General features: G+C 37.2%; 1 protein-coding gene and 1 long non-coding RNA gene across 4 annotated transcripts; both read right to left on the bottom strand.

The window, feature by feature from the left end:
- Positions 1 to 2,167: 2,167 nt before the first annotated feature.
- Positions 2,168 to 9,194, bottom strand: LOC147226133 (interferon-induced protein 44-like). Of its 3 annotated transcripts, none has more exons than XM_086162131.1 (8): positions 9,128 to 9,194; positions 8,121 to 8,200; positions 6,631 to 6,673; positions 5,858 to 6,101; positions 5,616 to 5,759; positions 4,912 to 5,083; positions 4,075 to 4,175; positions 2,168 to 3,230 (listed from the first exon to the last, which is right to left on the bottom strand). In XM_086162131.1, the coding sequence occupies exons 1-8, from the start codon at positions 9,148 to 9,150 to the stop codon at positions 3,039 to 3,041; spliced, it is 999 nt and encodes a 332-aa protein (XP_086018257.1). In that variant the 5' UTR covers positions 9,151 to 9,194; the 3' UTR covers positions 2,168 to 3,038. The 3 variants fall into 3 exon arrangements, with proteins under 3 accessions (XP_086018257.1, XP_086018256.1, XP_086018258.1); XM_086162130.1 differs by having other exon boundaries at positions 2,173 to 3,230; positions 5,616 to 5,765; XM_086162132.1 differs by having other exon boundaries at positions 2,176 to 3,230; positions 5,616 to 5,765; positions 5,858 to 6,053.
- Positions 9,195 to 15,737: 6,543 nt separating this feature from the next.
- On the bottom strand, positions 15,738 to 17,652 carry LOC147226132 (uncharacterized). Its single transcript, XR_015107290.1, has 2 exons — positions 17,055 to 17,652; positions 15,738 to 16,979 (listed from the first exon to the last, which is right to left on the bottom strand). It is a non-coding gene; the product is annotated as an uncharacterized LOC147226132 (long non-coding RNA).
- Positions 17,653 to 18,067: the final 415 nt, after the last annotated feature.

The raw sequence follows: 18,067 nt of genomic DNA, 5'->3' as shown, positions 1-18,067 counted from the left end.
AATGTACGTATGTATCTATGTATAAAATGTATATATGTATATTTGTCTGTGTGCATGTTTGTGCATGTTATGCATGCATCTTTGTACCAAAGATATACCAAATCATTCTTTGAATGTATGTATGTATGTATGCATGTATGTATCTGTCTCTGTATGTGTTTGTATGTATCAATGTATGTATGTTTTTATGTATCTATCTATGTTTGTGTCTCTGTATGTATGTATGTATCTGTCTATGTATGTGTTTGTATGTATCAATGTGTGTATGTTTTATGTATGTGTCTATGTATGTATGTATTAATGTATGTATGTATGCATGTATCAATGTATGTATTTATGTATGGATGTTTTTATGTATCCATCTATGTATGTGTCTATGTATGTTTGTATGTATTTATGTATCTATCTATGCATGTATCAATGTATGTATGTATATATCTATGTATCTCTGTGTGTAATTATGTTTGAATGTATGTATGTATATATGTATTGACCAGGGCTGGCTGCACTGCGACTGTTATATTCAAAGGTGATTTATTCATAAAGGTGTCGGTTTCCCGGGTGACGTAACTGTCATCAAACAGGAAAAAACTGTTGCTTGAGTTTTCAACGGGAAGAATTTTGTAACTAATCCACTCACTGATTCAGGCATATTTAACTGTCCACTGGCGTGAAGACAGCAAGCAGGAGGTGTCACGAGACACCAGCCTCCTGCGATCAAGGGTTCCAACTGACAATGTTGAGGCGACATGTTGGCAGCCAATCCAAGCTCAGAGATAAAAACAAATCCTGATTTCCAGTCACATGAAGGAAAGAGCATTGACTGGGAGGAGATTCCTCGTCACAACTGTTCTGGAAAGTACGGCTCCAGCACCTGCAGCCTTTCCGTGCTTTTTGTTTTTACATTTTCAAAGCTTGTGTGATTGTGAGATTAGTGCTATTTATATGAGTGAAAAAGTCTCCAAATAAAATAAATGAATAAAAATAATTACATTTCGGAAGTGAACACCTCTTTGACTTCCTGGAAAAATCATTATTGAAATATTGTATACTTTTAAATTATGTTTTTAATAAGACCTCTTCAATATTATAAAATATTTCTTTGCCAGATACATTTTCCTAAGGTTTCGGTATTGTTAATAATAATAATGTATTTCATTCAAGGCCCTCTACTCAACATTCAAGGAAATGTACACACTATACACCTATACAAAATACAGACTTAAATGAGCAATAATAATTATTATATACATGTGTGTGTGACATACTTATTTATGTATATATATATACATGTATTATATATTATGTATCTATATACTTACACATATATTTGTATTTTTTTTTTCCTACATATACACACACACATATATATATTGGTATATATATGTTTATATATATATTTAATATTTTATACATGTATATATGTCTTTTTTATATATATTAATATACACGTACGTATTTGTGTATATAAATCATATATATACATAAGTTTGTATATGGATGATATACATATATTTATGTGTGTGTGTATATATATATATATATATATATATATATCCATCTCGGTTCCAGCTGTGCACGTCGGCATTGGAGACGCAAAATTATGCAATAGCAGAGATATCTCTCCATGTCTCCCTCTCTTTGCACAAGGATAGGCTTCAAATCTTTCTTTTTCAGAAAGCGTAAAGGGTTTCCTTGATCTACTGGAGCGACTCGCCAGGTGTCCACCGTAGTTATTTCTTTTGTGAATACAATATTCCATCGTTTCTGCTACGAGCATGTAACAGCAGAGTAATACCTCCACTTAGGCGTTGAGTTTGTGCAGTAGTGCTTGTATATCGAATTAAATTTCCCCGTCGATAGAATTGAAATACTATTCATCAGTCCCAGCCCTCCATGTTTGTGTTTTTAAATAAGATAAATGTGCTTTATAAATAACAACATAAGTAAATAATTCTGCTCATGAATTTAATTCTTCTTCAGTTTTTCCCATTGAAATCAATGACAATGCCAGTGATCCGTTCTCCAGCCACAAAACATACTGCACCCTTTTGAAACTTTCTATATTTTAATTTGGGGTGAAAATATATACAATATATATATAAAAAAATAATAGTAATAAAAAATGATAACAATAACAACAGCAATAATAGTAATGATGCACTGTAATATAATATAATATGATATAATTCAATTTGATATAATAATGTATTGTAATAATAGTAAAAAATAATTGATATACTACTACTACCACTAAGAATAATAATAATAACACGAATAATAATAATAATAATAATAATAAATTATTATTATTATTATTATTATTGTCATTATTATGACAATAATTAAAAAATTAAAAAATATTAAAAAATGTGGGTTTGTTTAAAAGTTATGAGCACAGGCGTTTTTTATTTTGTTTTTTTTTTAAACAGATTATTGTTAAAAATGGGAAATATACTCTGGCGAGTTGCCTTCCGACGCCAAACCCATTCAACACCTTAACCGTTTGCTGTACAGTAACTGTCTGACCTGCATTAATAAATTTGTTTTCTGTTCTACAAGCAGTTAGATCTTTTTTTTTTTTCTCATTCTTGAACGGTGCGTCACAAATGTCCAAATCTTCATCAACGCGCATCAACGATGATTCTCGGTCACGGTAAAAAAAAAACCACACGATATAGAGTTTTATGTTTGTTTGTTTTTTTCATTCAATTGCAAGCTGCACAGGAATGCATATTGGTCTCCTGCTCCCATTAGCGCACATGTTAAGTTTTGAAACCGTGCAAGGAAAGTTTAGTAGAAGAAGCCTGACGGAGCAGAACATGAAATGAATGGATGATGAGCAGCTCTTTAAAAAAAAAGCATGTATTAAAAGTCAAAAGCTTTCAAAATAGAGTTCCAGTAAGACTTTCGGCCTTAAAGTCGGGTTAATATTGTCCCATCCTCACTCCTTCAACCACAAATTCTGCTTCTCCTTTTTTTGTTTTCCTTCTATTCCACCGTATTCATCATCCTCATTTTGGTTCTGGTGGGAAGCTTCACATCAGGTCGTGAAGCTGCTCCTGCGTCTTCCTGTCCTGGAACTGGAAGTCGGCGTACTGCAGGATGCCGCTGACGGCACGCAGCAGCAGCACGTCGCTGTCGGTGTTCAGCTGCAGCTTGGATGAATAGTTCCTCACGGGGAAGATGCAGGAGGTGGGCATCCCCAGCAGGGAGGCGGCTTTCTCCATCTTTAAACCCACAAACAAACCTTTCACATCCTCTAGTAAAGTAAAATAATGTTTAAATCGTACGTAAAACATATGTGATGTCAAAAGGTGCATGACAGGGAAAAAATAGCAGGCTATGTTTTTACATTACATTGCATTTGGCAGACGCTTTTATCCAAAGCGACTCACAATAGAGGACATAGGGACTGCAAATACACTTGCAAATACAAGATGCACGGGAAATGTTTTCCACAATTTAGAAAACCAATCCGACTGCGGACACTTCGACTCGGGGCCGGGTCGTTCATTATTACAGCAGGAAAGCAACGCCAACGGAACTGTTGTCCGCCGAGGTTCTCCGTCATCCGGGTCGCGGTGAATTCTTGTCAAAACCTCCTCCTCTTAGCAACTGGATTTGAATTCCCTCACTCCAAGATGTTCCAGGCCTCATCCCAGAGGCTTCTTCACTTCTGAACTGCAGTGAGGAAAAGTGAAACATCTTCAAGTGAGGAAATTCAAGTCCAGCTACCGCGACAAGAAGATTCCCACAGGGATGTTTTGTCGTCCACGTCCCGATTGACGTGACGCGCCCGTCTCTTCCCCCCGGCGCTGTTCCTTCACCGCCTTCTGCTCGTGATCGTCCATGACGGGTTCGACGCAGCGACAGCTTTATGTGACAACTCTTTTTTTTTTTTCACGCTCTCAGGGTCGCCGACCTCAACTGTCATTGGACGAGAGGCGCGCTTCACCCCGGCCATCCTGCGAAGCCCCCGCGGAGAACATGGAGAAAGGTTCCCCTGGAGACCTTCTCGTTGCGAGGCGGAACCCGATTCATACGGTTCGATTCGGCGTCATTCCGACTTACGATGTCCTGATGGGCGGGAGTCTTGTATGAAAAGGTCACGTGTAAGGCCATTTCTGAAGGAGTTTTGTCGATATGGGTGAGCAGACCCACCTGGTGCACACCTACGCCACACAAGATACAAGACAGCCCATGTTAAATGTACATATTTCTTGATCTAAACCAGGGGTCGGCAACCCAGAACACCCAAAGAGCCATTTGGACCCGGTTTCCTCGGAAAAGAAAACTCTGGGAGCCGCGATTACTTTTTGACGTCTAAAATAAAGGTACCACTGTATATATCGCTTTTTATTACCTTTACACTTTGTATAAACAAGTGTGTCGTGTGTTGCTTCTGAAATTCACAAAGTATTGCAGAGAAAATTAAATTTTATTTATGTAATGAACTCATTTTGAGCTTTGGGCTTTCAGAGCGTGTAGCGGAGCCTTGACCTGAATTTTAGAAATAATTCAGGAAAAAATCACTGTGTCAGTAAACAATAAAAAATAAATATTTACAAAATATCTTCATAAAAATTCATTTTAGCTGGTTTATGGGACTTCTGCTCCTAAACTTCTGCAAATCTGCAAATCGGGACTTTACCGGCTTCCACAAGAGCGACGTTATTTTGAGCGGCGAAAAATAATGAATATAATTCTATTCAATAGTTCAAGATCACAATAATCTTCCAACTTAGAACTAAAAGTCAAAAAAAGGAATTAACACAAATGAAATATACTTCAATTAAATATTTATAATTTATTTTCCCAAGCCGCTCGGAGCCGCAGTGTAAAGACGGAAGAGACGCGGGTTGCCGACCCCTGACCTCGGACGTCCTAATCCGCCGGGGTTTTTCTCACCCAGGTCGCTGATGTACTCCCGCAGCAGCTGGAAGGAGGTCTGGAGGCTTTTGGGGTAGTTGAGCAACTGCGAGGCGTCCACCACGAAGGCCACGCAGTGGATCCTGTCATGAAGGCCCGGCTTCTTCTTGTAGCCAAACGTGTCCGAGCTCACCGGACAATCTGGCCTGAACTTGGGCGGGAAAAAACAAAAAAATTGGGGGACGAGACGGAGCCGAGGACGAGGGGAACGTCTAATATGATAAAAAATATAATAGCCTCGCTATTATATAGTCGAATAATATCTAATTTTCCCGACCGACTAGCTTTTTATGGTTATCAGCCTCATTAGCGATCGTCTAATAATATTTACATCTTTCTAACAACCCATTAAATATCAGAATGACCGAATTGATCCCCAAGGAGGAATCGCTTTACTCCTACTCAAAGGGTACAAGGTAAAAAAAACACCAGCGTCAATCTCAAAAATAGATGAAAAGCAATATGAAGAATAGAAATGTAAAAGTATGGACAGTGAATATATAAATGAGACGAAAAGGTTCGGGAAAAAATGAAAGACATTGGACAAAAACGGCAAAAAAGCTTTAGAAGTCCAGACTTTAAAACGAGGCGTTGCTCGTTTGGAGAAAATGTCGACATGTGAGTCCGAACTAAGCTAACGGAGGCAGCGGCGCCATTACGGCTCTAAATGCGTCGCTGGTTACCTTGTAGCCCTCGGGCACGTGGCCCTTTATGACGGACAAGATGTCGGGGAGGGTGGGGCCGGCCAAGCCTCCGTCTCCAAGGCCCATCATGTCACACAGCACCAGCCCGGTGGGCGCCCCGTCCTCGCCCACCATGGCGAACGACTGTAGCTGAAAGAAATGATGACGTTCTGACCCGCCGGCGCCAACGAAGCAAAGCTCTGAGGAGTTTAAGGAGGTTCGGCGGGATTTCCCGTGATCACCTTTTTGGTGAAGCTGGCGGGGGAGGCGCCGACCATGGCCTTGTTGAGGACCTTCCCGCTGAAGACCGACTGGACCGAGCTGATGAAGCTGGACTTCCCGGCGCCGACGGGGCCGAGGAGGAGAACCCGCGCCTGAGACACCCCGTTGCCCAGCGGACGGTAGGAGCCGATGGCCTTCAGCAGGTCGGCCTTTTGCCTGGGATCCAAACCAAAGGGCTTCTTTTTAAACACCGAACGACTCGCCCTGCTGAGACATTTATTATTTGTTATTATTATTATTATTATTATTAACAATAATAACAATAAATAGATTTTTATTATTACTACTTACACTTTATTATTATTATTATTATTATTATTATTATTATTATTTATCATTATATTTGTGGTTATCACTATATATTAAATAGTATGTATTAGATATATTATTATTATTTATTAGTTATATTATTATCATTATTTGATATTTTATATGTGCATTATTTATTAGATTTATAATTATTATAGAGTATTATTATTATTATCATATATATATATATATACATATGTATAATAACAATAAAATATATAAATATATTCTTAATTGATCATCATTTATTCAAAATCAAAGTCCCCTTTATTGTCGATTTTCTCACTTTCCAAGACATGAGGTGAACCAAATAATAATAGAGTGCACATTGACAGTCCAATGCACAATAAACAAAGAAATAATGATTGAGAATAAAGTGCAGGCATATTCCACTCCCATTTCTCATTCCAATGTTTTGACTCACTCTGCTAAGCCGTCCTCTTCTGCCCTCTCAGACTCCACCTTTCCTGCAGATCAGACAAGTCATTCTTTTCAAAACAGAGATGTTTTTCAAACGAAGGGTCATCTTTGCGACCGCAGCGCCCGAACCTTCGTCGCCAATCCAACTTTAACCTGATTTTTTTAGGAATTTCAACCAAAGGAGTTGTGAAACGTCAAAAAACAAAGAGAAGCTAAGTTAAACGCCCTAAAAATGAGGTCTTATAAAGAGTAGAGATACTTTGTTGATCCTGAAGGAAATGAAGGTGTCAAGCAGCATACACACAACACACATTGCACAGGTCAAACATAATGATAATAATAATATTATAACAATAACAATAATAATAATAATAATAAAAATATCATATTATTCTTAATAACAATAATAATAATAATAAATATGAGAATAAAAATAAACACAATACTACTACTACTACTGCTAAGAAGATAATATTAATAATAATAATAATTATGTGAAGTATAATAAGAACAACAACAATAATAATAATACTAGTAATTTCTAGGGTGAGGAAGCAAGGTAACGATAAGTCTTCTGAGTTTATTGGCATTTATCATGCAAACAATGCCTTGAATTTCAATGAACAACCAGTAACGGTGGACAACTGTCAGCAGTGACGGTTGGACAAACTGGACACCATTGATGTTATGGACAAGCTTTGATAGAGAAACTATGATCATGCAACCATATTTGTCATACAACACAGCAAAAACATGCAAAATATATGTCGCACAAGAAGGATAGCCTGTTTCCCCCCTCACTAACAGTAATAATAATATTAATTTCCATATATTACACCCGTCTTTGGAGTGGCTCCCCTCTGCCCCGCCTGCAAAGCCCAGAGGAGAAGGGTGACCTTTGACCTCCTCACTTCCCATCAACCCTGCAAACCCATCATCGGCACGCCATTTATATTGATATAATAATTATAATATATTTATCATGTAAATGCAGAGCAAGCCTAACTACAATTTTGCACAATTTTGTATAGTCATTTATATATATGTATATATATGTATATAATATTATATTATGCTACTTGTATAAGTTATTCTCTCTCTATATAATATACATTATTCTATTCTTATTATATATTATTCTCTTGTTTCTTCTCTTTTTTTCCTCTCTCTTTATTTTTAATTTTTTTTATTAATCAATCCTTGATGTTCACAATTTTGATGCTGTACCCCATGTGCCCCCCAATTGCCCCTCGGGGACAATGGGTTTTTCCGATTCTGTAAATAATAATAATGTAAATCGAACAAGGTAGGAAAAGTGTCCTGATAAGGTGCCTTGCAATAATCCAAGTAGAAAGTTACGTGTCCTCATAAGACGGTCCGCTCCTTTAGTACTTTATTCTATAAATTTGATAAATTATGAAACAGAAGCCCGATAAAACAAAAACAAAGAGATATTTCTTCAGTTTTCTTGAACTAACTATGGAAGCACCTTACCTGAGGCGGCGGTATCATCCTGCTTCTCTTTGGATCCAATAGTGAAGAGCGCAGGACGCACTGTACTGCTAAGGCTGAAACTGAGGAAGGAAAGACGAAGGAGCGGTTGAACTAATGCAGAAATATGAGCGGCTAAGAATATCGCAGATAAAAAGCTCCATTCCTGCTCAGTGTATTGATTTATTTTGAATTATTTATCCAAGTTACTGTGTGACACCACGGGACACTTGCATTTCCATTTCCCTTTTTAAGGAATTTCCCCTATGGGAATCAATAAAATTTAACATGTCTTAAAATGTCAGGGTTTTTTTTTTTGTCATTTTGGTGGACCCTGATTTCCAGAGAAGGATTGCAAAGATGCTGGAAGTTTAATGATTTTAATATAACTCCAGCATGCCATGATCGAAAATTCAATTGAGCAACAAACTGTAACTAAAGTTGCAAACTAGGACTGCGAGAGGTTATACGACACATATTATTTTTGTGTATTTTTTTAAACCTCTTAAACAAGTCTCAAAATGAAATAAATGAAAGAAATTCTGACGTGAACACTCGAAATAACGCCTCTTTTACCTACATCCTAGAAAAATCAATATTGATATATTATATAATATTAAATTATGCCTTTCAATATGAGAAAATAGTTCCTTGCCAGATATATTTTCCGATCGTTTCATAATAATAATAATAATCATAATAGTAAAATACATTTCATTTTAGGCCCCTAACTTATTGAAATCATAGGAAGCAAATTGAACAGTTGTTACGCTCCACTACAGCAATACTCAAAAAAGTACAACTCAATTTAAATCCGCGTTTCATGATCCTATTAGAAAACAATGAAAAGTGAGAGTATTTTATTCGTTTAGAAAGTGAAACATGTCCGGGCGACAGGAACATCCTGTCACCTTTGGTAAACTTACATCTACTCTGCCATCTGCAATCCCCACAAATACATTCAAGGAGCAAATTTAGCCCAATATTTTATTTTTATTTGCCATAATTACCCGCTGTTTCCTCCAAAGTTCATCGTTGCATTTGGTCCTGGACGCTTCTGAGGAAAAGAAACTGATCACGTCACTAAAACCTCACTTCCGGGTTTGATGTTTTGTAGTTTTTTGTTTTTTTTTGTTTTAATTTCAAATAGCGGCGCCGCACCGTAAATATTTCTTCGCTGTAGTTCCCTGGATCCATTCATGATTCTTCCCTATCCGATGTATTCTTTTTTTTTACATTTTATCTTTTTTGTCGTGCATTATTTTGATTTTGCGGGTTATCCACCGGACTCCCGTTGCAGCCAATCACAGCTGTCCGTGGGGCGGGAGGCGGGGCTTAGCCTGAAGGGTCGCCTGTCAATCACAGGACGGAGCCACGCTTTAGGTTTCGATTTCCAACAAAGAAAATAAAGATATAAAACATAAGTGAATGAAAATATTTACGAGTCTGCTGCGTCTGTGTAGCACTGCCATCTGCATTCGTCTGATTTGGGTTGAACAAGCTTATGAACATTGTCATTATATGTATATTTATGTAATCTCGGGGAAAAAGGACAGGTTTTAGTTTTTGCCAGATTTAACGGCACATTACAAATTTATTTATTCCTTTATTCTTTGTGGGCAAATCTACTGGACTAAAAAAATAAAATAAAATAAAAAACAGTAATTGCTGGAGAGAACAGTATATTTGAATCTTCTTCTCCTTTGGTCTTTTCCCTTCAGGGGTTGTTCCAGCAAATCCACCTTCTCTATCTAACTCTATTTTCTGGCTCCTCCTCTCTCACACCATCTACCTTCATATCTTCTCTCACTACGTCCATCAATCCTCTCTGGTCTTCTTCTAGACCTCCGATTCCAGCATCCGTCTACCAATATATTCTCTATCCCTCCTCCGTCCATGACCCAACCATCTCTGACCTTCTCTCCAAAACATGTGCTGTTCCTCTGATGGACTCATTCCTGATCCTCTCCATCCTGGTCCTCCAGCTCTGGTCCAAACATCATCGCTGGTCTCCTCCACCACCGTCTCCTCCACCTTTGTTTTCATTCAAGCTGATGTTCTTCTATCTCTTGGTTCCCCTGACACTTTTCTCCACCCATTCCAACCTGCTTGGATCATCTCTTCAGCTCTTCTCCACACCTTCCTGAGTACCTGAGATCCTCCAGCTTCTTGATCTCCACTCTATCTATCTATCTATCTATCTATCTATGCATCACTCTTTCTTTCTCTCCCTCTCTTTCTTTCCTTCTCTCGCTCTCTCTCTCTCTTTCTTTCTCTCTCTTTTCTCTCTCTCTCTCTCAATCTCTCTCTCAATCTCTCTCTCTCTCTCTCTCTCTCCTTCTCTCTTTCTTTCTCTCTCTCTCTCGCTCTGTCTCTCTTTGCTTTGGGAGCGCAGTCCTGAGTGCAGTTACACTTAATGTCCACTAGAGGGCGCCAGATCCATTTGTTTGTGTCTCATTGGTCGTGCGCCCCTCAGACACCAGAGGTCTCCTCCTGCTCTTCTTCCTCTTTTCCTCCTCCTGCTCCTCTTCCTCCTCTTTTCCTCCTCCTGCTCTTCCTCCTTTTACCTCCTCCTACTCCTCTTCCTCTTTTCCTCCTCCTGCTCCTCTTCCTTTCCCCGCCCAGGAAAACTCTATAATAATCTGAAATCCAAAAGTTCCCCCGGCGGTGAAACCAAATGTGTCCTGACTGACACAGTCACTGTTATCACTCAGTGGTCTTTAATAACCAAAATATCATTTTTAAACAGGTGTGGCGTTTGAACGCGTTCACTGATTGCTCCTCGGAATACACGTCTACTTACTGTCCAGTCAGAAGAAAAACAAGCATTTATTTACATGAACCGACCAAAATGTGTTGATCAAACACCGGTGGTGGACTTCATCTCCAGAGTGATGCGGAGAGCGTTCACTATACAAACTATTATATTATTATTAACAGGAAAAGAAATTCAAAGGCAGGGTTTGCAACAAACCCTTTAAAATTTATGGGAAAGGTTTAATAAAAACAGATGAAGATTCTCATGAAGATCGTACAATATGTGCCTATCACAGCCTCAAGGGACAAAAACCAAGATCCACTCAATGGGGCTGAAGCTAAGACCATACATACCTATGTACATACATGGATACATACATACATACATACATATGTACATAGAAAGATACATATATACATTCATAAATACATACATTGATACATGCGCACAAACATACATACTTACATAGATACATATATGCATGGATATATACATTCGTATATACATAGATTATTACTTACATATATTCATATGTAGATGCAAAATATACATTCATAAATACATACATATACATGCATACATAGACATATAGACACACGTGTACATACGTACATTGTTATATAGATACATACATACATACATACATACATAGACACATAGATAAATACATTCATAAGTACATACATATATTCATACATACCTACATACATACATACATACAAACATACATAGATATATACGTACATACATACATACATACATACATATATGCAAAGACACATACATACAAACATACATATATGCATCCATACATACATAATTAAATAGACAAATACATAATATCACATAAATACGTAAACACATATTTAGATACATACACACATACATACATACATACATGGATGAATACATTGATACATGCATACATAAATGTATAGACAGATACATAGATACACACATACAGAAATATATACTTACATACATTCATAAAAACATACATACATGCATACATGCATACCCACATTGATAAATACATTCATACTTACATAGATACATACACACATAGATACATACATGGACACAAAGATAAATACATACATACATACACATACATAAATACATACATACATGCCTACAGTTATACATACATTGATACATAAATACATTTATAAATACACACATTGATACTTCCATACAAACTTACACTATTCCATAGATACATGCATACATACATACATAAATGCATACATATGTACATGCGTACATACATACATACATACATACATATGTAACTAAATACATAAATACATTTACACATACATACATACATAGAAACATGCATACATACATTAATAAACACACAGATACAGACGTACATTCATAGATACATACATTTATACATACATACTTTGATAGTTACATACATACATACATACATATATTTATGTATGTGTCTATGTAATTATGTAAGATGTATCTATGTAAGTATGTTTGTATGTATGTATCAATGCATGTATATATGTAGGCCCCAATGTAATTAAGTATCAATGTATATATGTATCTATGTATATGTGCCTGTATGTATGTATGTATTTATGTATGTTTTTACATATTTATGTATGTATGTTTTTATGTATGTATGTATGTGTATATGTATCTATGAATGTATGTGTGTATATATCTATGTATGTATGTTTTTATGTATCTATCTTTTGATGTGTCTGTGATGTGTTTATGTGTGCATGTATGTATCTGTGTATGTATGTGTTTGTATGTATGTATGTATGTATGTATGTATTTATGTATCTATCCATGTATGTGTATATGTATATTTGTATGTATGTATGCATGTATGTATGTGTATGCATCTATGTAAGTATGCATGTATGTATATCTATGTATGAATTTATTCATGTATCAATGTCTGTATGTATATATCAATGTATGTACCTATGTATGCACGAATGTAATTAAGCATCAATGTATGTATGTATCTATGTATATATCAATATGTGTATATATCTACGTATGCATATATGTATATTTGTCTCTGTGCATGTTTGTATGAATATACCTTTGCACCAAAGCTATACCAAATATATCTTTGAATGTATGTATGTATGTAGGTATGTTTGTATGTATGTATCTACCTATGTATGTGTCTATGTATGTATGTATGTATGCATTTATGTCTATGTATGTATCTATGTAGGCACCAATGTAATTAAGTATCGATGTGTGTATGTATCAATGTATATATGCCTGTATGTATGTATGTATGTATGTATGTATATATCTATGAATGTATGTGTGTATTTATCTATGTATATATGTTTTTATGTTTCTACCTTCTGATGTATTTATAGATGCATGTATGTGTCTGTGTATGTATCTGTGTATGTATGTGTTTGTATGTATGTATTTATGTATGTATGTATTTGTGTATATGTAAGAATTTATGCATGTACCAATGTATGTATGTATGCATGAATGTAAGAACCTATGTATGCACGAATGTAATTAAGTATCAATGTACGTATGTATCTATGTATAAAATGTATATATGTATATTTGTCTGTGTGCATGTTTGTGCATGTTATGCATGCATCTTTGTACCAAAGATATACCAAATCATTCTTTGAATGTATGTATGTATGTATGCATGTATGTATCTGTCTCTGTATGTGTTTGTATGTATCAATGTATGTATGTTTTTATGTATCTATCTATGTTTGTGTCTCTGTATGTATGTATGTATCTGTCTATGTATGTGTTTGTATGTATCAATGTGTGTATGTTTTATGTATGTGTCTATGTATGTATGTATTAATGTATGTATGTATGCATGTATCAATGTATGTATTTATGTATGGATGTTTTTATGTATCCATCTATGTATGTGTCTATGTATGTTTGTATGTATTTATGTATCTATCTATGCATGTATCAATGTATGTATGTATCTTTGTATGTATTTGTCTATGTATGTATGTATATATCTATGTATCTCTGTGTGTAATTATGTTTGAATGTATGTATGTATATATGTATTGACCAGGGCTGGCTGCACTGCGACTGTTATATTCAAAGGTGATTTATTCATAAAGGTGTCGGTTTCCCGGGTGACGTAACTGTTATCAAACAGGAAAAAACTGTTGCTTGAGTTTTCAACGGGAAGAATTTTGTAACTAATCCACTCACTGATTCAGGCATATTTAACTGTCCACTGGCGTGAAGACAGCAAGCAGGAGGTGTCACGAGACACCAGCCTCCTGCGATCAAGGGTTCCAATTGACAATGTTGAAGCGACATGTTGGCAGCCAATCCAAGCTCAGAGATAAAAACAAATCCTGATTTCCAGTCACATGAAGGAAAGAGCATTGACTGGGAGGAGATTCCTCGTCACAACTGTTCTGGAAAGTACGGCTCCAGCACCTGCAGCCTTTCCGTGCTTTTTGTTTTTACATTTTCAAAGCTTGTGTGATTGTGAGAAAAAATATTACATTTCGGAAGTGAACACCTCTTTGACTTCCTGGAAAAATCATTATTGAAATATTGTATACTTTTAAATGATGTTTTTAATAAGACCTCTTCAATATTATAAAATATTTCTTTGCCAGATACATTTTCCTAAGGTTTCGGTATTGTTAATAATAATAATGTATTTCATTCAAGGCCCTCTACTCAACATTCAAGGAAATGTACACACTATACACCTATACAAAATACAGACTTAAATGAGCAATAATAATTATTATATACATGTGTGTGTGACATACTTATTTATGTATATATATATACATGTATTATATATTATGTATCTATATACTTACACATATATTTGTATTTTTTTTTCCTACATATACACACACACATATATATATTGGTATATATATGTTTATATATATATTTAATATTTTATACATGTATATATGTCTTTTTTATATATATTAATATACACGTACGTATTTGTGTATATAAATCATATATATACATAAGTTTGTATATGGATGATATACATATATTTATGTGTGTGTGTATATATATATATATATATATATATATATCCATCTCAGTTCCAGCTGTGCACGTCGGCATTGGAGACGCAAAATTATGCAATAGCAGAGATATGTCTCCCTCTCTTTGCACAAGGATAGGCTTCAAATCTTTCTTTTTCAGAAAGCGTAAAGGGTTTCCTTGATCTACTGGAGCGACTCGCCAGGTGTCCACCGTAGTTATTTCTTTTGTGAATACAATATTCCATCGTTTCTGCTACGAGCATGTAACAGCAGAGTAATACCTCCACTTAGGCGTTGAGTTTGTGCAGTAGTGCTTGTATATCGAATTAAATTTCCCCGTCGATAGAATTGAAATACTATTCATCAGTCCCAGCCCTCCATGTTTGTGTTTTTAAATAAGATAAATGTGCTTTATAAATAACAACATAAGTAAATAATTCTGCTCATGAATTTAATTCTTCTTCAGTTTTTCCCATTGAAATCAATGACAATGCCAGTGATCCGTTCTCCAGCCACAAAACATACTGCACTCTTTTGAAACTTTCTATATTTTAATTTGGGGTGAAAATTTATACAATATATATATAAAGAAATAATAGTAATAAAAAATGATAACAATAACAACAGCAATAATAGTAATGATGCACTGTAATATAATATAATATGATATAATTCAATTTGATATAATAATGTATTGTAATAATAGTAAAAAATAATTGATATACTACTACTACCACTAAGAATAATAATAATAACACGAATAATAATAATAATAATAATAAATTATTATTATTATTATTATTATTGTCATTATTATTATAGAGATATATGCAAAGACACAGATTTTATTTTTATTTTTTTTTTCTCTTTACATTTTATTGTACTTTATTAATCCCTTGTGAGAAATTCCTCTCTGCATTTAACACATCATGGACAAACCACGCGTCGTTGGCTGCTACCTGGCGGCAGCAGGGGAGCAGTTAGAGGTTCGGTGTGTTGCTCAACAACACTTTGACGCACGAGGAGAAGCCGGGAATCCAACCAGGAATGTTCGGTTCCAAGGATGAACTTACTGGCTACAAACTTGATGCTATAATGTGTAGCATCAATATAACTTGCACACTTTGCTACGCTCTTTGGCTAAGCTTACTTTAGCAGCGGAGTGAACGACACGCAGTTTCTCCGGGCCGCCCGGCGGCAGGTGCGCATCAAACGTTCGTCCCGCTTCCTGGTAACTAAGATCTTGTATCACAAAACCCAAAAAATAATCCGAGCGACGGCTCGTATCTTGTGATTCAAGATTCCACTGCAGTTCTCATAGATCACTTGTCCATCTGAGGCTTCTCTCGCTCTGTTTCCACGGACCGGTCGAGGCAGAAGGCCGCCCACATCCAGCCGTCGCCGTGAACGTTGGCTTGAAAATGATCCGCAGATCAATTTCAAGAGCGGCTCTGCATCGACGGCGTCATCGGGACAACCGGGTTATGATTTAGTGGTGCATAAATAAATCTGTCTTGACATGACCGGAAGGTTGATCTGACCAGCGGGTTTGTTTTGCGTCAGTCTTCTGCACCGGAAATGGAGTCCTTTAATAAAATTTCCTGCTTGCCTTGGACTGTGCAAAGCCTAGGCAGCGTTCCAGAAAGCTGGTGGACTGCAGTTCCATGGCAGAAAAACAAACGCCAACGCGAGGTCACAGAAAGCCGGATCGCCATCCGGAGTCTGGTTACAAGATCCCCAAAAACGCGATTATCCAAAAACAAATACGCGATGGATTCACAGAGATTGGGAGATGCCAGGCGCCGCGACGCTGTCCAACGGGAATCAACTAAGGCTAAAACGCAACTTCCTGCAAATCTGCGTCCAATGAAGTGGCCCGACAGCTGTTGCTGCGGCCCGGCTGGAAGGCATCGCCTCCTGGAGGACGTCGAATGTCAGTCTCAATGAAGCCACGGGCACAGAAACCAGTCTGCGATTCATCTAGTTTCTTTTTTTGTTGATCGGCAGGAGAGGGCTGGTCTGTGGAGGACTTGAATTTCTTCACCTGAAGACGCTTCACCCTTCGTCCCAGAGGCTTCTTCAGCTCTACATACACAAGAATTAAATTGTAGAACTGGAGAAGCACTTCTACCTCACAGCAAGAAACCCTAAAATATCTACCTCAGCATCACTTGTCGTTGTTCGCTGTTCTCTGTGACGAATTATTTATCATTTTTTGGTACTTTGGGTCTTTGAGTGACGCTATTTCAGTGCTTTGTATGTGTGAATGTACGGCAGTAATGACAATAAAGTTGACTTTGACTGCATGAATGAATGGATGAACATCAGTGAATGTAAACGATGATTGTAAACAATACAACTGGTGCTGTTTGGATGTACACACACACACACACACACACACACACAGGTCCAACCAGATTTTTTCTGATTAACAGAAAATGAAAACCAAAGCTAATAATTATTCTTAAATGGATTTCATCATGCACACCGTTGAGTCCGGATGGCGTGAACCGAACGTATTCCCGACTGGTACGTGTTTTCCAACCCGTTTGTCTTCGCTCAGATGAATGATTCATACATTTTCATGCCTACCGGGCAAAAACAAATAGTCTCTTCCTCATCATATTGAGCAAAGAGTTTGAGTAAGTTCTGCTCTGACTCAGCAGCTTCAGCAGAAGCCCTGGACCGAGCGCCGTTCGAACAATGAGCCACGCTGACTCAGAGGCCTTGTGACACAGCAGCTGCCGCCTCCACCCCCCCGCCCCCCCGCCCCCCCCGCCCCCGGCCGGTGCGCCGCCCGGAGACGCTCCCGGCGGCTCGCCTCGCTACGTGGACCAATTATAGCGAGGAGAGGCCGGGGGGGTTTCGGGGGAAGCCGGCCGGGGGCAGAGGAGAGGTCAAACAAACGTGCAACATTGCCTGAGCGCTTCATATGTAGGTTTGTTCTCCCTGGCGTCGGGGTGGATACATATTTGTTGCATCTAGGAGACAGAAGTCGGAGGGTTGAAATGGCGAAAAGGTCATTTGTTCAGTCATTCATCTTGGGTACTGCGTACCTCGCGCAGGGGTGCTGTTCTAGATGTCGTAAACAGACATGCAGCCATTCATTCACATGTCAAGCATACAAGAATTCACCCTCTCATTTACATGTCTAAATCATACAATGATTCACC

Source organism: Fistularia commersonii, chromosome 16 (assembly GCF_037954325.1).
Source record: "Fistularia commersonii isolate RoL2024-O1a breed Wild chromosome 16, RoL_Fcom_v1.0, whole genome shotgun sequence".
Taxonomy (NCBI): domain Eukaryota; kingdom Metazoa; phylum Chordata; class Actinopteri; order Syngnathiformes; family Fistulariidae; genus Fistularia; species Fistularia commersonii.
The sequence above is the reverse complement of the archived record's forward strand: the minus strand, read 5'-3'. Positions and strand labels throughout refer to the sequence as shown.

Excerpts from the sequence above, each read along its gene's own strand:
- LOC147226133 (XM_086162130.1), bottom strand. The coding sequence starts at position 9,150 with ATGAACTTTGGAGGAAACAGCGG. Across the intron at positions 6,674-8,120 it reads GGATGATACCGCCGCCTCAG|GAAAGGTGGAGTCTGAGAGG; the intron begins GTAAGGTGCTTC and ends TCTGATCTGCAG. Across the intron at positions 3,231-4,074 it reads CTCCCGCCCATCAGGACATC|ATGGAGAAAGCCGCCTCCCT; the intron begins GTAAGTCGGAAT and ends GTGGGTTTAAAG.